This window comes from Drosophila virilis, chromosome 2 (genome assembly GCF_030788295.1).
Source record: "Drosophila virilis strain 15010-1051.87 chromosome 2, Dvir_AGI_RSII-ME, whole genome shotgun sequence".
In the NCBI taxonomy this organism is placed as follows: Eukaryota; Metazoa; Arthropoda; class Insecta; order Diptera; family Drosophilidae; genus Drosophila; species Drosophila virilis.
In genome coordinates, this window is record NC_091544.1 from 8447373 (window position 1) to 8468200 (window position 20828).

A 20828-nucleotide genomic window follows, 5' to 3' on the forward strand; every position below is an offset into this window, starting at 1 on the left:
CGGAGATATAACGTTCCAAAACGACATAACTCCGCGCGGAGATATAACGTTCCAAAACGACATAACTCCGCGCGGAGATATGAAGTTCCAAATCGACAGAACTCCGCGCGGAGATATGAGCTCAAATCACCACGTTTTTTTCAAAATCGATGTCGGAGCGAAAATCGAAACTTTTTCGATGATTTTTTTTAATATCTCGGGTAATAGCTCCGCGGCGAGATATGACGTTCCAAAACGACATAACTCCGCGCGGAGATATGAGCTTCCAAATCATCATAATTTTTTTCAAAATCGAGGTCGGTGCGAAAATCGAAACTTTTTCGATGATTTTTTTTTTTTAATATCGCGGAAAGAGTAAATAAAATCTGAGTTTAGAATGTTATACCTTTTTGAATGCGTACGGATCCCTACCATCAATTGACATTCAAACAAATTAAACATCGATGGGTTCAAAAATGTTAAAGACAAAAAAACCATTAGTTCGTAAAGTCAACTTTTTTTATGGTTTTTTGGAATATTTCCGTCAAATAATGTCCGATTTTGCAATTTCATACCATTTTTGACTAGTAAGGATCAGTTCTAACGATTGGCATCAAAAAAAAAAATTCCAAAATGTTGACCTAAATCGACAAAATGGCATCACGTTTATTTTCAAAACTTTATGTGTCGGTCAATACTCAGCTAGTCATTCTGATAGGAGAAACTCTTTAGATGCGGGTTACATCAGCTTGAGAAAGGAGTCCCTGAAATAGATACGAACTCTGAATAAAACACAATTGTTATTTATATTTTATTTATATGTATGTATATATTTTCATTAAATAATGTAACATCGCTTTATTCTTATGCAAAGAACTATTTTGGATTTAGTTAATGCTTTTATAAGTTAAGTTTTATTGTTATCATTGTTATTATTTTGAATAAATAATAATTTTAAGTTGACTTATGTATTTATATGTATTTATCTTTAATGCTGTTTATGCAAACGTATGATGTTGCTTGTTACTCGGTTTTGTAATACGCACATTATGTATATATGTAATTGTAATGAATTTCGTTTTCATTGTACACTTGCAAAGTACATATATATGTATGTAAGTAAGTATATACTTATGTGTAAGTATGTAATGTCTATAATAACTTTAATTCTTTTTTACTTTTACTTTGTGGCAGTGGTAAATCAGAGTATTATCTGGTATTTTCTTTAGCTGTTCTCACGCGCAAGTTGGGGAAACAAAATGCACTTGTGTTTGTTTTCATCGTTTGGATTTGGATTAGTTTAGCCGCGCATATTTACATATGTCTGAATGTAAGTTTATTAATATTTTCTTTAAAGATTGCTGCTGCGAATTATTTTGATAAATATGTAAATTTGGAATTAGCAAACAAGCGAAGGAAACTTAATATCAAAAAATGGAGATCTGTTAATCGCATTTCATTTTAATATTTCAGATTCTTCGTTCAGTTTTTATGGTGGGTTTCAAAAATCATTTCCAAATACAATGCTTTAGATTTAACTATTCTTTGTATATTGTTGGTTATCCGTTGTATACTTTACTCTTCTACTAGAAAAATTGTCGCTAAAGTTCAATGCCATCTGCCCTTATACGATTCTCAACTATATTGTAGACTATTTTAATGTTTTCTTATTGTTGCATTTTAGTTATAGTTAGTTAGTTATGTAGCAAAACGCTGGTGGTAATATTTGAATTATTTTCGCTATATTTGACTATTCATTAAGGACTTCGTAATGATGTTTGTATTATGGACTCGCTAGAAAAGGTTTAAAATGAAATAATGTACATTTTGAATGATTCAAATGAAGCTTTCCATTTGGGGATTTTTTGAAAAACGTTTGTCATTTGATATGAAAACTCTCCGGTTACTTAGGGAGTTCTGTTGTTGTTGTTGTTGTTGTTTTTCTTGGTTTCTCAGTCAGTCTTTATAACGAAATTGATTGCTTGGAATTGTAAATTTGTTTGCTGGATTGTTCTTGTTGTTTTTCTTTTGGTTGTGGTTATTCTTGTTGCAGGATGAAAATAGCGTAACTGAAATGCTTTATAATTGTTAAATATAATGGAGCATGCTCATGATGTGTTACAATTAGTTCTTAAATATGTTTTGCCTTTTTATTTTTGGTTGTATATTAAGTTATTCATAACTCGCTAAGCCCTGAGCATTTGGTCTCCATTTGCATGTTAAGTTCGACAAAAGAAATCGTTGCACGAAAGTGCTGCGAATCATTTAAAGTTAATCCCCAAAAATGTTTTAAAGTTTATCGAAGAAGAGTTCTCCGTGGTTTTAAAAATAAATTATATCTTTAGGCACATTTAATACATACACACACATTTGTAAACAAGTATTTACTTAGATATATTTACTATCCAACTAATCCAAACTAATGTAAAACTGAGCTGTGTTGTGTGAGTAGTCGCTGTGGGGCACAATACTCAATAAAAGAAAATAAGTTTAAAATAAATAGTTCAGAGTGCTTTAAACCATGGCTGGGATCTATTTATATATATATATATATATATATATATATATATATGAACTACAATATATATTTCGCTAGCACAGCTGCCTCCTATTCGTTTCTATTTAGTTTTTGTTACTTTTTACTAATATTTATAAGTGTACAATATTGTGCAATACATTTCAATAAATTAGTTCGTTTTTCTGGTAACTAACATTAATTTCATGTGGCTTTCGTGTATTAGTTTTTATCAATTCATATTTGCTCACTAAATGCCTTTAACATATTTGCTTTGTATTTATTCAGCTAACGCTTATTTTTATTATTATTATTATATATTTTTGTTTAATCGTTTAGGCTAAATTAAATGCATATACAATTTGTAGTTGTGGTTGCTTGCCAATCATTTCAGTTTAATTAACTATAGTTGCTGCTTTGCTGCTATTAATTTAGTTATATTTGTTTTTCTTAATGTAAATACTTTTGTTTTAACCATTAATTAATCGCGTGTTACTTGCCAACTTGGTATCCATTACTTCTATAAATGTACGATATGACACAGTGATATATTTCATAACATATTTTAAGAAGTACAAGTATCATTTTCAAGCAAGTTCAAGCCCCAGAGCACGTCCCAAACAATAAACACACGCAGCAGTTCAAACGCCAAAGCCAATCAGCTTACACGTAACAGCCAACATTTCACCACCACCCAGCACCACAACGAACACCACAAACACCACGATTTACTACTAACACTAACTAGGCCAGCCGGTTACTCTTGGTATCTTATCTAAAGCTCAGCTATAGCTAAGAGCCCACAACAATTCGCAAATTAATTAAAATGCTGCTTTACATTTTTATTTAATTTTTCCTTGATTGAATTCGAGTATATTTGAAATCTATAATCTTTGAGTCGTTCGACGATTAAAGCTTTACTGAATAAATCAAATTAAATTGAAATGCTTTGAGTGCACTTCACATTTAACGTTCATGTTGAAAGAAGGCGACAGCACGAGTACCAAAGACCATAATAATAAATTAACTGCATGCAGACCCCCAGCGAAATGCATTTGGACCCCTGCAAATGAATAGCTAGCAATGTTGTCAAATTGTTGTTAGCTTAATTGTTGCTTTTAAAAACACTACGCGCTATATATAATAATCAACAATTTTCTATACTCGTATATAAAAATTAATTATAGCATCAACTAGGTTTGTTCTTGATGATTTTAACTCTTTGGTTTGATATTTCATGTTTAACACTTAAAAAGTTTGGTTTTCTCATCTAGTTTCGTATAAAATAAATGTGACAACAATTAACCGAATAATTTGCTATTTAAAATCTCAACGCATATCTCATCCATCGTACATATACTTAAAACTTTGTTAATATCAAATAATGCACTGTTTTGGCTTTACGCGTAATTATCTTTTATTTATGATTTGTTAATTGATGCGAATTAGAATCTGAATTGAAATTGTATAGTATATCCTGTAAAATACTGTTCTAGTTCATGTTCTTGTTCTTGTTCTTGTTGTTGTTGCTAGAAAGTTGTACTTTGATGAAGACGAATGATTATGCTGGTGTTTTATTAGGTAACTAACTTAAATTTGTCTACCTGTTACATATATAATATAGACTTAGATGTGGTAGGTATGCTTCTGTTTTGCTATTTAATGTACTTTTTTATATGCATTTTCTGTTTTTGTATTCGGTGTCTCTAATTTGTTGGTATTTATATATTTATTGCTTACTAGGCTCCCTGGCTTCCTAAATAAAATAATATTTCACTTTGTTGCACTACATTTTGTTAGCAAAAGCTTCACTTAAGTTAATATGCCTAACACTAAAAACTAACTCTGTAGAACTGACAAACATTGACCGACTAACTGACTAGTTGATTAAGTTCATGACCTCAACGACTGACACAAAAGCACAAGAGTTTTAAAGTACGTTGTGGGTATTTACAGTTTGATAGGATTTGTTATAGTATAATACGTTTATTATAGTTTTGAGTTAGTTATGCATACCTATATTAAAGTATACATATTTACATATGTATATAGATTCGTTTATAAAAAGCTGTTGTTAAAGTATTCAAACAAAATGGCTGTAAAGTTTGTAGACTCGTTTTGTTATAGTCGCAAAGCGTGGTTTAGTTTTGTCACTGTATATGTATGTATATATTTATATATATATGTATATATATATGAATATATATATATATAGATTTATGTATATATTTTTATTTGTTTTACTTGTATATTTATGTTTAAGAATATTTAATACCGTATTCTTGTATATTAGTGTGTATATCAGACTTTGTTTCATACAAAAAACTAAGCACATCGATTTGTCAATAAATTCATGTATTCGTGTATGTGGTATGTGTGTAAGTTTTTGTGTGAGTGAATGCGATCTGAACGAACAAATATGAAAAAGTTAGCATCCTTAGAAAATCTTTGGATCGTACTCAACATAACCTCGCCGGAAATACACATTTGGTGTAGTTAATGTATGTGTATATAAATGCATATTCATATAAAGAATTTTGTATATACATATGTATATGGATGCATGTTTTGTAAGTATATATGTATAAGAGGCATAGAGAAACATTTTAGGCAAATATATTGCTCGAAATTTTGTCCAATATTTGATGAAATGCTATCATCGTTAATAGTTAAGAGTTTTGGTCGCCTTGAAATAAGCTAACATATGCATAGAAGTTATTAGGAGGGATTTTAGGGAGAAAATCGATTATTCGACTATACAAACATTAATGTTTTTTTTTTTGTATGTTTTCAGCAAATCTATACGTCTTGATAGTTTATATATGAATATGTAAACAAAAAGAAAAGTTAAATGCGCGTTCAACCTTTTATTTACCTAGATATTAGGTTAATTTTTGTGTTTTAATTTCTTATGTTGTATACGATGCGTTTTTTTTTTTTTTTTTTTTGAATCGAGTTTAGCTTTTGTTTCGAATACTGTTTGTAAAGGTTATGCCGTAGATTTCAAAATGGCTGCCAACGGATATATTAGTATAAATGCTGCTAAGGCAAAGCTTTTAGCATAACACACACTCACACACACACACACACGCACGCGAACACTTAAAGCTTGGCAGCCATTTTGTTTTGTTTTGTTTTGTATGCGTATTTATTTAAACCGGATTTCCTGCTGTCTCAGTGGATTGCCATTATAATTTGAAGTGATCTTAAAAATTCGTTAATCTTTACTTGTTCTTTAAATTGTTCGATTTTGGTATAGCTTTTAAATATTGTTTATCGATATATATTCATATTTTTGCATATTTAGTTTTGTAAATTTGTAAACTGTAAATACTCCAAAAGAACACTTTCAGCGTTTCATATCGTTATAGATATCGCTATCGCCGTTAAGCCAATGTCCCCTATAGTGCGCGGACAGCTACCTGCCCCCACTCACACAAGCCCAGGACACGCCGCGGGTCACTCACTTGAGATCATCGTATTCATCGCTGCCATTCTTTGAGTCGCCCGACGACTGAAAAGCTGCCACCATTGCGGTACGCTGATGGCTCTTATCCGCGATCGTTGCATGCTTATCATCGGCAACGTGATGGCTATTATGGCCATTATTGCCCCCATTGCTGCTGGGCTTCTCATCGAAGGCATCGAGGAAGGGATTGGTGGCCGCGTACTGAGCGCGATAGGTGCCCAGCGTATGATAGTTGTTGCCACCATTGGCAAAGGGACGCGAGCTACTGCTGCCGCCTGTACTGCTGCTCGTATAAAAATCATAGCTATTTGTGGAGCCAGTCATCGAGCTAACCCCACTGCTGCTGGCTGTGCCACTACCAGAATGATAAGAAGAGCTGGCGCTGGCACCAAACAGAGTGGCGCCCGCGCTGCTGCCGTTCGCAGCCCCATTCTTTGGCAGCGTGCCATACAAGTTCATGGCACTGTGGTTGCTGCTGCCATTGGCGTTGCCATTGGTGCTGGCAAAGGGGCTGTTGCTAGAGTGGGCACCATGACCATTGCCATTGGCATTGCCGTTGCCCAAGGCGCTGCTACCGAATAGTGCACTACCAAAACTTCTGTGCTCTGAGCCGGAAGTCGCTTTATTGCTACTGCTGCTGGCTAAGTTTCTAGATTCGTTCGTGTAGGTTGTTGTGGTGTTGGCAACTGTGGTGCTGGCAACTGTGGTGCCGCCTATGTAAGTCTTTGTCTCCGTTTCCGAGGACGACGACGAGGCGAGGCTGTCAAACAGCCGCCTGCCGCTCGACACCAGGGAAGAGGAGTTACTTACCGCGCTTGCCGACTTGCCATCCTTGGCAAGCCTTGACGGTGACGCCAATTTGTTGTTGCTGGTTGGATTTTTGCTGGTGTCCGCTGAACTTGCTGATGATGTCGATGTCGTATACTTGCTGATCGCACCCGTGGTGGCACTGGGCTTGGCCAAGCAGCTGGTGCTGGAGCTGGGCGTGACCAGCTGGTAGGTGCCCTTTGGCAGGCCATCGCTGCCGCCAGGTGGTGAGGGCGAGTCCGGCGATTTGATCGGTGTAAATTGCACTCGTGGTTCGCGCTTTAAGTATTTAGACATCAGCTGACTGGTGGTCATCGCCTGAGACTGGGCCAGCAACGCATTGGTAGAGGCCGAAGACTTGTACGAGACCAAGTCGTCGGAGTCATCGGAGGAGGTTGTTGGCGCCGATGTTGCAGTGGATCCAGCACTCAGCACAGTTGCCTGGGAGGAACTGGAGCTTGAGGTGGCGCTTGATTTATTGCGCATGGCCTTGTATTCATCGTTGGTGCTGAGATTGGCGCTGCTGGCAGTGAAGGATTTGCCGGGCGTGTAACTGCTGATGTAGCTGCTCTTCTTACTATCCACAGTGCTGCTGTTATATTTAGATGTATACGAGTCATCGCCGGCCAGGTTCTTGGATTGCGATTTGTGCGGTTCGTAGAAGTCAACGCCTTTGCGGATTGTCGAGCTTGTATTGGCCTCCGGGGGCGTAATTTCTTCTATGGGAGCGTCCTTTTGCAAAGGTGGCTTCTTCTGTACAACCGAGTACGGGCTGGGCGTGTCAACAATTTTCACTTGCTTGATGGAAGCGGGCGAAGCACCGCGCTTGATGGTATCAGTGCCTGAACGGGTGCAATGGGATTAAATTATATCATATGCTCAGGCCTGGCCCTACTTACTCTTGCCCGAACCCGAGCCCGACCCCGAGCCGGAGCCCGTCGAGGCTGAGCTACTGCCTGGGGAGGGTGTGCCTGGAAGTGGCAGTGGCGATTGGTCGGGAATTGCCGAGACCGCTGAGCCCGCCAATTGAAAGGGCTAAAAGAGATCACAAAATGGAAACAAACACAATACAAGGCAATGGTTATTGCATGGGCATAACATGGCATATAATATTGGGAGTGGACAAACGCCCCACAGTGTGTATACTTTGGGGCTGTATCTGGGGTCTGAGTGCATTGTGTTTAACAAAATTTTGAATTTTTGATATCATGTGTTGTGGATAGTGCGTGTGTGCGCGTGGCAAACATACAATAGACATACACTTTTATTAGGAATTTATGAATTCATAAAGGATTTGCAACCAGATTGCGGCCAATTGATAAACCAATCGTATTTTAACTTTTAGATGAGATGTTTTGATTGATGGATAAACGTAAAAGCGAGTGGAGTGTGACGCATGCAAACAGGGTGCCTTGGAAAGTGTGCAATTAACAGAGCAAGATTCAAGTGCAGATACAATAAGGTTGACAAAACTGAAAGTGTATACAACTCTCAATCCTGCTTATTATAGTTTTTTTGTATGCATCCTGCACATTTCATAACAAAATGTTTGGGAAACATATCGCATTCAAGCAGTTTATAAATAAATAAACCTAAATAGTTTCATTATTAATTTGCTACTGCGTACTCTTCTGTGCTCATGGATATTTGTAGGTTGGCATTTGGATTTAACTACATCATTGAAAGTTTGAGTTTTACGGGGTTTCATTATCTATTCAGAAGGATATAGTACAGGCGATGATTGATGAACTTTGTACAATGGATTTGTATATGAAGCATTTTATATGTTGTGTTGGCGAATGTAAACATAAGTACAATTGTTATGAATTAACATATTGCATTGGTATTATAGTGGATATGTATGTTCATTATGTTACATTTTTACCAGTAGTGGGCCAATCATGCTTAACACGCCGTTAACATTTATCACATCGCTCAAATCATCATCATTATTGGCATTGTTATAATCGTTATCATTATTGTTAAGAATTGTATAAATATCACAATTACAACGTCGATCAAAATTTGACGGCAAATCAAGAATTACTTTTACAATTATTTTGTTTCAAGAAGCGCAAATCAAATCAACAACACAGAATGCTTTATGTAGATATATAGATTATATAATTGTTCAGTTATTACTCAAATTTTTTTAAATATATCGTTGAAATCAATTACGCGATAACAAACGGTCAACAGGAAGAGTTAGAAGAGCAAGAAAGAGCTGCTGAAAGTGTAGCATGTGTGTGTGTGTGACTGTGTATTTATAAGTATGTATACGAGTAGCCCAGTATGTTTTTTCAGTGTAATAAAAAAATGGAAATAGATATACTCTATTTGTACATACTTTAAGCAATCGGACAAACTATGGAATGTGTAGGTACAGGAATTTAAATAACTTTTATATGGAGCCCGTTTGAAAAAATATAAATAAACATTTTTAATTGTTAGTATTAGTGTTGTATTAAATGTGCGTTAATGCTTATTATGTATTTGGATAATTTTGTTGTTAGTTTTAAGAACAAGTTGCTTCGTTTATTCATTAAGAACTCTCTTTGTTGTTAAGACTCTTTGGTTGTTGTTATTGCTATGTTTGTTAGTTGTATTTGTTGTTGTTGTTGTTGTCGTTGTTGTTGTTGTTGTTGTTGTTGTAACTGTTTGTTTACCTGTTGCACCGCTTGTTGCAAGGCTCGATGCGATTGAGCTAACTGACCCACTACTGATTGATACAGATGATTGTTGGCTGTGGCTGAGAGCTGATGATGGCCTTGGGAGAGTATGTTGGTTACCGAAGTGGACGAGCGCAGTAGGTTGCCCGCCGCCATGAGCTGCTGCTGCTGCTGCAGTAGTATTTGCTGTCTGTCCACTGGCAACGCACTGACTTTGCTTCCACGCTGCCCTGTTGACTCGCCGCGCCGACCTGTCTACATAGGACTCTGTATTAATCAATATTAATGTGAACGATCATTTTGTGGCTTGGGACTGGGGCTGAACATGTGTATGTGTATGTGTGTACACTTGTGTGGTGTGCGTGACGGTCAAAATGTGAACGTTTTCTGTGCCGCCATTAGGAAAGAGACTCGAATAATGAACAAACTGGGGCTGTTGTTGCTTCTGCACATTCAAAGCGGAAAGAAACTCTTGCAAGTGTTTATTGTGCCACTAGTAAAAACACGCGCCTGTATGTGTGTCTGTGTGTGTGTGTGTGTGTGTGGGAGTGAGTGTGTGTCTCTCTTGTTGGTGGATACTAGGTACTGGACATCAGTGTGGATTGCATAATTGACACAGTGATTACGTTACCTGAAGCAACACCCGCCATATTGCTCATGCTGCTGGCAGCGGCCATGCCGCCCATGTGCTGAGCCAGCTGCTGATGCTGCGTCTGCTGCGTTTGTGGCTGAGGCCAGATCTGCAGTAGATACTTGAGTACCGCAATCGGCTGAGCATGATCAATATCAGCGCCAGGCTGCGCACTGGCCGAGTGCAGCATCAGCGGAGGACCCATCACAGTGGCCAGCGCCTGAGCAGACATTTTATTGCGCTCCGCATTTGACACAACCAGCGAAAGATGGTCAAGCAGGAATACCAAGGTAGCCTATAATTAGAGTTAATGGAATTGTTAGATATTTATCCATTAAAAAGAACCACAGTCATAAATTAAACGCACCCTATTCGCTCTGGGCAAACAGTCGAGTATGCTAAGCATCAGTTTCGCATTGCCCTCAGGATCATCTGGCAGACAGACAGCTGGGGATTGACATGTACTTAAATTAGGCAAATGATTAACATATTAAAACCTAGGCAACCTTACCCAAGGCATCGACTGTCATCTGGAAGAGACAGCGTGTAAACAATGGCTCCGGCAGCTCCCTGAGGTAATCCTTGAGTACGCCGGTAATAACATTAATATCAGGAACGTGTTCCGGGCTCAATTCCACAGCTCGGCTATTGCGCTCGAAGGCCTCGCGCAGCAGACGCTTCTTCGTTGCCGATCCGCACAGGCGATACAACCCGATTATATCGAGGCCTCGCCGCTCCACCTCCTCAACGCAACGTCGCAGCACAATTGGCACTGGCGCACAGCCGGGCGCATTCTTTGACTCCCTGTTGACCACCGTCTCCAGATCGGCACCGAAAAGTGTCGGATAACCGGCACGCAAACTGGGCAGCCCGCGACGCTTGTACAGTGCGAGAGGATCTGTATGCCGCATGCGTATGTAGACAGTGCCGCGAGGCTCCACTTTAAGCGCCAGCTGATGCAGTGGCGATTGCCGCAGCACCGCCGACAGCGATATGGCGCCGCGATAGCACAGCTTGTGCCTGTGCTGTGGATCCCAGGAATAGACGAGCACGTCCAGCTGCTTGTTGCCCACCAGATCTAGTTCAAATGACTCATCCCAATCGAATTGCAAATCTCCCGAACGCACCACTGTACGCGCCTTATGCACGCGATCACACTCGATTACGCAGTAAAGATCTCTAGTCTGTGGGAGTGGTGCCCCACCAGGTGCATGCTGTGCACCCTGTTCTGGTACTGTCCGCAATCCGCGGCCGGCCAGCAGATGTATCCACAGCATGCCCGAGACGCCGCCAATGTCCACAATAGGCTTGTCCAGCTTGTACTTGGCAAACTCTGCCGGATTAATGTCAATCTGGCGATGAGCACGCGGCAATGTTGCGCTGGGCGTGGGCGCGGGACTCTGATGACCGGCTGTACTCATAATACTGCCACTAGGACTGGCTGGACCAGCAGAAAGTTCCAGCAGCTGACGCATGCGTCGTATACTGGGCGAGCGTATGGAACCAGCACCGCCTATGTGCTGCGAGGACATGGACCGTACAGGCAGTGCAGAGATGGGTCGAGTGAGGCCCAGATTACGATCCAGCGTGCCAGCACCGAGTATGCCCGTTCTGCTCGAGTAAATGCTCTCGGTCTGTAAAAATAAAGAACAGGATTCATATGGGGGTTTCAAGCCTTAGTTGCCATAAACATACGTTCCGCAGGGCATCGTGAATGTTTTCCGCACTGCAGGAGAAGCGATGTGAGCGCGGCTGGGCGAACATATCCCTAGTCATACGCATTTGCTCCGCAATCGCAGAGCTACTGGGCGCGCGCCGTAGCCACGCACGATACTCGTCCGCCGTAAAGATAGAGGGGCCAGGGCTAGCAGAAATGCGTTGGCGCAGATCGCGGCCGCGCCGCGCATCATACTCGGGTGCCGAAATATTGCCATCGTTCTCATCCAGAATGCGGTCTCCTATGCGCGCACGTATGCCCTGTAACCTAACGCCCGGTCGCTCCCTGGGCAGTGAGTTGAATTTATTTAGATCTGCGGTGCCGGCCAACATTGCAGCTGCCGCTGCAGCTGCTCCACTACCCACGCCTCCAGCGCCGCGTGGCATACTGCCTATGGCGGGTCGGTTATAGTAATAGTAACTAGGACGAGGCCCAATGGTGGCTTCGGTATCGCTGGAGTAGTCCAGATTGGGCCGCGAGCGGCGGGTCAGTGACTGCGGACCGGCTGCCGGAGGCCCATACTTTGGAACTCCACCGCGTTGCTGCTCATAACGCCCATAGCGACCCAGAGTGCCTCCAACGCCCACGGGCATTGGGGCGCCTGTACCGGGTTTCAAGCTGGAACGCAGCAGGGAGTGGCGGCCTAAAGAGTTGGAGTAATCCGCGTATTCGACTCGCGGCAAATGCTGATCTGAACCAGAGCGCGGAAAACGTGCATGTTGCTGAGCCAAACCCACATTTCCTGTGCCCGTGGACATGCGTCGCGAGGGACCTAGCGGTTGGCCAGGTGCGCCTGGGTAGAAAGCGTGCACCTTTTCGGCCAGGCTTTCCAGTGTGCCAGCGTTCTGATAGTAAGCATGTGAAGGCGCAAAGGCATGCCCCTTGGTGGGCTGCTCCGTAATGACCGAGGATGGTGGCGGCGGTGCTTTGTAGCCCCAGTTCGGGGGTTCGCCCATTGCGTTAACGCCAGCCCGTGTATTGTAGTACATGTCCAGCTGCTCTGACTGAGGGCTGTAGTTGTTAAGGCCCAGACCCAGTCTGGAGCGCGACTCGGTCATCTCGCGACCATCGCCTACAAGCGAACAAAGGAGAAAGAGAGAAGGAACACCGATTAGCATTTTAAACACGGCGCTCACTTTAAACTACCTGTACGTCTTTCACGTGATGAACGCGGGCGCGGCATTCGATCCGTTTCGTCCAGGTCCTCGTCTCTGAGATCACGCTTGATAACCACCACCGGCGGCGGCTTCTGTTCTGGTCGCGACAGTGTTGGCGGACCCGGTGAACCGGCTCCACGGTTACCACGCCTCTGCCGTATGGCCAGCACCAGACGCCGAGGAATTGACATGATGATGACGACATCATCGAGCGACATATGTGTGACATCAACCAAATTGACGGCCAGGATTTCGTCGCCCACCTGCATAACAGAATTTGTGCCACAAAACCAATCGGCTTAATTAGAATTCTAAATAATTCCTCTTTATATATTTATATTTATGTATAAGCATTTCATATACAGAGCAACAAGTAAGAAGAATAAAGCTCCATTTTTTTCACTTAGAGCAGGTATAAGCCACTAGACTGGATAAATTATGTACCAGGACACTATTTTGTTTAACATCCACCTGTCGAGCTTTAAGGCCTACATAAAGTATTAGTCGATATCTGTATTTTTTTTAAAAACAATCACCACAATGGAGCGTGCAGAGTACTTGTGATTGTACTTCCAGCTTTTAAGCTCTTACCAACATATAATATGTTTTCCTCATATCGGAATTAACGCATTGACTAAGGTATAAAATACAATGAAGTTCTGCAGAGCCCATAAAAAAACCTAACTTCAAATCGCATCGACATACACATCAAACTAGTCAGTCTAAAAATTTAAAAAAAAAAATACCTGAACATATTTTTAAAGGTCGAAGCGTCACTTTGAAAAGCCTTAATTATTCGACCAAAAAAATATATCAAACCAAAAATGTTAAAAGTTACAAAATCGACCAGCAAATCGGTGGCAAAGGACTTAAAAAGTGGTGACCACTTGGGCGGACCTGATGATCCGAACTTTAATGACTACGGTTTCGTTTCGCCGGAAACAGATGACTTATACCGTAAATATATGGAGAAGGCGCCAGCGCCACATCAACTACCAATTTTGCGCGCTGTCCCTGCGAAGTCGACTAAATCCAAGCCCCTTCGGTGTAAGCCAGCCAAGGAGGCTAGTAGGGCAGGTGCCTATAGCACTTCCAAAACGATCTATGATCCGGAAGAGGAGCGCAAGTTACGCGAGAACACGCAACCAAAGCCCAAACATAAACGAGCTCCACAACCCGCGCCCATGGACTTTCAAGCGCTGCTCAAACTTGCCGAAAAAAAACAGCACGAGCCAATTAAAATCGTCACGCCACCAAGGAAACGGCCATCCAGTCGTTTGCTGACAGCAAAGGAAAAACTCGAGCTGGAGGAGCGAGCTCAGCGTCAGCGTGAACGTAAACGGCAGACAAAACTTGAGGCCAAGGGATCGCAAAAGCCGTTAGGAGCCGGTCAGACCACTAGCTCAATTGCAGCAGAACTGAATAATTCTGAAGGTATGTCTACATGCTCCAAGACCAGCGAAAGAATAAAGCAGTTAAGCAAGAATCCAACAAACGGGAACAACCAAAATGCTCCAGTTGTATCCTCAATTCCAGTTACATCTGCATTCTTGCAGGCAGCAGCTGCAAGGCGGGCGGTCAATCCCGACGGCAGCCTCAATAAAATTGCCCTCGAACTGAAACTAGAAAATAAGCAACAAAATTCAAACCAGGATGAAAGCGATTATGACTCGGATTTGAATGATTTTATAGACGACAGCGAATGCCAGGAGGACATATCAGCCTACATACGCAACATATTTGGCTATGATAAGCGCAAGTATCGCGACCGTGACTTGGATGATAGACGCATGGAATCAAGCTTTGCTCAGGTCGAGCACGAGGAGCTGATAAGCAAAAGACTAGGCTTTCAGGAGGACTTGGAGGATATGCGCATGGAGGCGCTCCACAAAAAAATGAAAGTTGCCAAAAGTATTAAGAGCTAAGCAAACTGCGAGTTTTACAATAAATAGACAGCATAAACGTAGATTCTTACCCTTAAGCAGCCGCTGTTGTAGACTGCCGACTCCAGGGCTATGCGGGATATGAAGACGCCATCGGTGCGATCGGCGCCGTTGCCTTCACGTATATACAGGCCGAGTGTTTGGCCGGGCCGCTTCACAATCTCCACCAGTTGCACGGTGTGCCGGCCATCGGCTTTGTTCATCAGCTTATGTGCCGCATCCACAGCCTGTTTACTGCCCATGGAGCGTGGCTCCAAGATGCGCACAATCATCTCTCCGCGCCGCTCCACTGCCTCCAGCGCTGCAGCGGTATTCGGATCATGATCGTTCTCGACAGCTTCTATCTGTCGAAAAATCTCCGAACTGATCCCGCTGACCTTGCGAAAGTCACCTTGGAGCAGCACCGGATCCTTAACGCCGCCAGAGCCGTTTGTATTGCCGCTCTGGCCGCGGTTCTGTTGCTGGTTACCATGATGCTGTTGCTGCTGCTGCTGCTGCTGCTGCTGGTTGGCATGGTGGTGCTGCTGCTGTTGGTTGCCCATGCCGGGCTGCTGATTGGCGGGCAGCGGGCCGGGCGGTGCACGGCCCGGACTGGCGGTAACATCAGGAACTGATCTTCCATTTTCCTGCAAAGCAAACAAAGAAAGTTTTCCATTTAGTTGCCATGCTGTTAATTTATGCACAGAGCTTAATTCAAATGCGAAACTAAAGTGCAACGCGTCGCAGCATAAATTAGGCAAATTCTTGTTGCTGCTGGGACAGCCAACAGCTGCCGCTGCTAGTTGCTAGTTACTAGTCGCTGCACGCCCAAACGGACACGCCCACTTAAGCGCCGCTAAAAGATTTTGCTTTGCATTCATTAAGCCAATTTTGCAGTCACTGCTTTGTTAAGACTACAAGTGCTCGGCGAACTACTGCAGCGTTGGTGAGCTTCAATCAAACTGACGACTCTTATCGTTGACATTTTGGCCAAATTGCGCAAGACTTGGCCCACAAACTATGCAATAATTATTTCGTTACGTAGTTGAATTTTTCCTTTACTGTTTCTGTGGACGTTCCACGCCACGCCACACCAGCTGCAATTTCTGTAACTGTCACGTTACACTGAATTTCTCGTGTGCAGGCAACAAGAGCTGGCCAGCAAGGGGTCGATTCCGGAGAGTCATGCGAAGAGTACTTCGAGGCAACTGTACCGAGCAGAACTGTAGCCAGGCGGGCACGTGATGTTGATGATGTCACACGCCAGCAACAGCAACTATGTACAACTTTGATTTTCAGGGAACGGCTAAGATTGGCTCTAGGTTTGGGTTAACAAATGAAAATGCACTTTAAATGAAGTTGCAGCTGCCATCCACAGCCCACAACGAAGTTTTTAATGGATTAAAGCCGGGGCGGCACGAGGGCAGTGAAAGGGCAAGCAACCCATTGTTGACCGTGGCTAGCTCGCCTGCAGGCAAATCTCGGCAGCGCACCAGTCTCTGGGCCAGCACCAGTCAAGTGTACACTTGAGTCTTTTGCTGCGGTTTTTGCCAAATATCATGCATGCCCACAGGCAACAACAAAAAAATACTTTGAAATTACCAAACTTTGACATATGTTGGCTCTGCCTCTAGTTCTAGTTGCTGTCTAAGCTGCGCATCCACACAGCTTCACTCTCATTTTTGCTGTTATTGTTGTTCTTACTACTGTGTTGATGTTGTGCAACTTTGTCAAAGTTTTGCAGCTGTCGCTAAAGTTTTGTACTCAAACGCCATTTCGGCTTGCTCATTCTCTTAGCTAAATGGGCATTATTCTATATACATATTCGCAGATCCCTCGGGCTCTGCATTTTGTATATTTCTCAAGTTTTTGGTAGCTAACATTAAACTATTTAAGTCCGTTTACTTGAATGCTATTTCACTGTTTCCATCTTTTCATTTTGCCCACTTCTTATTCAGTGTCTTGTTTGTGGCATAGCAAATGCATAACCAAATATAAGTACTCGTAAATAATTCACAATGCTGGGGGCATTATTAACACACTTAAAGTTATCGTTTCTGCTGTGCCCGCCTAGTTGCGTGCGGGCTAAGAACTGTATTCAAAAATTGCCAGGCCACGGTGCAAGTGACGTTAATGTTGTTGTTGGGCCCCAAAAAGTCCTTGTATATGTATATACTTTCAGCTAAACGTGTGTGTATTTTTCTATGTGTGTGAGTGTGTGCATCGCGTGCCCGGGGCTTGGTCAGCACAAAATGGACACATGAAGTGCCAAAGGCAACAAGGAAATAACTACATGAGGGCGACTTTCTCAGCTCTGTGTGTGTTTGTGTGTGTGTGTGTGTGTACAGACTGTCAGCTTGAAAATATGCAACAGACTCTCTCTCTCTCTCTCTCTCTCTCTCTCTCTGGCACTCTCTCTGTGGATATGTCAAGTTCAGCGTAATCATTTTAACGGTGAACTCTGTCACGTGTCCCTTTTCCATTTAATTATTCAGTGCCCCACTAGTGCTTTGCGCTGTCTGTTGCATAACTGCAAGCGCTGTGGCAAGCATTAATTACTTACACCGCATCGACCGGCTAATTACGAGTGGTAAACGCATAGTCTGTTAACCGGCAAATCCAATAAGTTTAAGTTGTGGCTAACAGCATGACTAAGTCGTTAACTCTGCGAAAATGGAGCGCAAAATAGTCTCTTCAAGCCTTTTCCCCACCTACCATAACTCCTTCCTGCTGATTATGCCAAGCATTGTAAATATGTATAGAGCCACACATGTGAGTCATGCCAGCCTCACCAGACTTTTAAAACTCACTTAAACTTCATGACGTTGTCATTGTGCTTAGTCAGCAGCAGTAGCTACTTGTAGACAGCCCCTCCTCCTACTCCAGCTGGCCAGCCTTTCTCTTCTGCTTCATGTGCGACGACCTAATTGAAAATATGCATAGATGCACGGCTCTGTGTGTGTGTTTGTGTGTGTGTGTGTGTATATCTGCAGCTCTATAAGAGCTGTTTAATATTGATGATTTCTGGCAATTACTTTCAAGAGAATATACAGGTACAGACCAGAGAACTTACGGTGGCATTCGACGTGCTGGCCATCAAGGAAGTTGCGTGACTTCACAAAATCAATAAAATCATCAAAAGCTTCAAACGGAAATTGAGTCAAATTGTAATTATGCCCGCCAAAATGCCATTAACAGTCGCTGTATGTGCGTGGGTGTGTGTATGTCTGCGTGCATATTTGTATACCCTGTAGCCATTCAAAATGCGTAAAAAACGGCATATTGTTAATGTAAAATTTGTGTAACGGACAACAGGCGTCCGCCTGTCTACATAAAGTATATAAATTATTGATCAGAAGAAGCCAAGGTATTGATATCCATCAGTAAGAACGCGTTGAATTTCTAATAGTGTGAACCATATTTTATGATTTAAAGAGTTGACAGCGTGATGCTAGAAGCCAATATTATTTATTTACCGAGGGTACTACAGGGTATTTGGTAGTCGAATGTGCGCGTTTCGACATGCTTGGACATACTGTTAACAGCAAAAGGCAATATGGGCCAGCAGATACATTAAAACCGAAACTAAACCAAGTCCCTAATCACCCGCAACGCTGCGAGCTTGCGTGGGCCATTTGGGCCGCTTTTTTCAATAATTGACCACCCGTAATTGTAACATGGCCAAAACAATCAAGTCTCGCTTAGATCACTTCATGCAGCAATGGGTACTTTGCTTCTGATTCATTTGATTTTGCATTTGTCACCTTATCTCCAAGACGCCCAGACGGCTCAGTCTATTGTGTCAGCCTACTTGATTGATTGTCAGGCTCATTGATTGATTGCTTAAGTGTGTGTGTCTGTGTGATTTGACACATACAGCATTTAAGTTCCTTTTGTTTTTGCATTTTGGACCCTGCTCAGCTGACACAGACTGGATTGAATAATTGCTTTGCTTCGGCTATGTGCATTTATTTTATTGTTTTCGTTCACATTTAATTAATACAATTTTCGGGTGGGACAGTCATGGCCTAATCCCTGCCAATACATGCCAAGTCATGTTATTTGTCTAATGGCCCTCAATTTGATAGCATCGGAAAATGTCTAATGGTATCATATTAAGAGTCAAAGCTGGCATTTGATACCCAACTGACCTTGATATTAAGCAAAGACAATATAAATTATTTACTTGAATTTATCCAATATATAATTTGTATCAGTATTTTAAGCTTTTCGTCTAGTAAGCTGAAGTGAACATTTTATGGACAGTTATGCTCTGCCTTTTTATTAGAATATTTGCTTAGCTTATGCGTTTATTTTTGCATATGCTGTTAAACTAAAAGAAATTCAGCAAGAGTCAAAAAACTATTTTCCAGAAAAATGAATCGTATTTATATGCGGCTACGAATATTTGACATTGCTTTGTTTTGTTTGTTTCAAAGAGAGCAGGACGTTTTGAGTCGTGCGTGTTCGTATCACAAAGCAGGACAACCACCGACTCTACGTAAGGCTCAACGAAATAATAATAATTAATAGGATGCTCAGGCTAATTGCGGTAAAAGCCATACACACGTAAAACTTTGGCCAATTTCATGTCAACTGTCTCGGAATTTCAGCAATTCACTGACGACAATGCATTGCTAGTCAGAACTGTGGATTTTGCTTCGTTAATAATAGTTGTCAGTTGCAGCTGTGCCAGTGACCAAATGTATGTGGTATTCTGTGTAAGGACACGCAAGAGACAACAACATTTGAGACACTGGTGACTGAAATTATTGTCCTGGCTCAAGTTGTGTTAACCACAAATTAAGGCTAACAAAGCAGCAACTACAATAGGAGCATGGACAGCTGAGGCAGCCTTAGTGTATGGGGGTTTATTTGCCTGAGTGTGTAACTACCCTAAGATATACGTGCCGTATACTTGATTTATTGATTAAATTTAAATTTTACCAGCTGACAAACGTTAGGACGGTAAACAGAACGAATTTTGAGGGACACGTTATGTAATTTACCGCAAGGGACAATGCAGAAAATCAATTTCTGCCCGGGGTGCCAGTAAATTTCTAAGTCTGATGACAGAGCTTAGCGTCAAAATTCCGATCAGCAGGAAAAAAAATAAAAACAGCTCCCAAGTTAAACAGAAAATGTGAAAAATGTGCACATCGTGCCAAGAATTTACACTCTTGCTGCCAGAAAGGACAGCTTCTATCTATGGAGAGGCTGATAAACACTAGACGGCCAGCCTGCTGACTTAGCTGGAGCAGCTAAAAGGCAAACGACGTTTTGCCATTAAGCTGCCAACTAAGTGGAACAATTAATATATTCTATATGTAAGCGTTAATGATACCGAGGCGATTGATTGACTTGACTTTGCCTGCTCCACACTTGAGCAGGCTGCTTTGCAGTCGATGCACTATCATGCATCCAGAGTCTGGGGTGTTACATGCCACACAGCCACGCCTATGCTGCCGCCCACAGGCTGTCAGTGCTAAATTTAATTATGCAGCCAAATGGGCGTGTGTAAAAGTGTGTGTGTCTGGTTGTCAAATGGGAAGCGCCCAGAAAAACAAACCGGGCAGGCCCTGCCATTATCTGTGCAAATATTCTGCAGGGCAGGCGGCTGTCGGTTGGAAGCTTAATGAAATTTTATTTCAATATTTGAAGTACGCTTCAAATAAGCGGGGGCACCGAACTCTTAAGTAGCTGCCAAAGTTGCGAAAGTTGCAATAAAAATATATATATAAGGAGTTCGCCAACAGGGCCAAATATAAAACCTCCATTCAGTCTGCCTGCAACTAAAGAGTCTGTTTCTACTTTATTCAATTTTTTTTTTAACTTTCGACCATGGCATATTTAATATTTTTTAAACCTTCGGGCGCAAATAAATTTGTTTAACTGGCTGTTGGTTAAGCACTGATCTATAAAAAATGCAATTTTATTTATATTACGCAAATTTTGTTTATGC

The 20828-nt window shown here is 41.9% G+C and overlaps 1 protein-coding gene across 12 annotated transcripts in view; it reads right to left on the reverse strand.

Annotated features, from left to right (window-relative positions):
* Window positions 1-806: 806 nt before the first annotated feature.
* The window catches only part of RhoGAP100F (Rho GTPase activating protein at 100F), a 41040-nt gene continuing 21018 nt past the window's right edge, over window positions 807-20828 (reverse strand). For 4 of the 12 annotated variants that reach the window (XM_070206898.1, XM_032439058.2, XM_032439059.2 and 1 more), the window contains 9 exons: window positions 14920-15513; window positions 12934-13207; window positions 11766-12859; window positions 10582-11704; window positions 10438-10517; window positions 10071-10365; window positions 9437-9690; window positions 7670-7805; window positions 807-7612 (listed from right to left, as the gene is read on the reverse strand). In XM_070206898.1, coding sequence (XP_070062999.1) covers window positions 5958-7612; window positions 7670-7805; window positions 9437-9690; window positions 10071-10365; window positions 10438-10517; window positions 10582-11704; window positions 11766-12859; window positions 12934-13207; window positions 14920-15513 — 5505 coding nt within the window. In that variant the 3' untranslated portion in view covers window positions 807-5957. Of the gene's footprint in view, window positions 7613-7669; window positions 9695-10070; window positions 10366-10437; window positions 10518-10581; window positions 11705-11765; window positions 12860-12933; window positions 13208-14919; window positions 15514-20828 lie in introns of those variants that run through there. The other 8 variants (XM_032439060.2, XM_032439062.2, XR_004304873.2 and 5 more) reach the window with 6 other exon arrangements.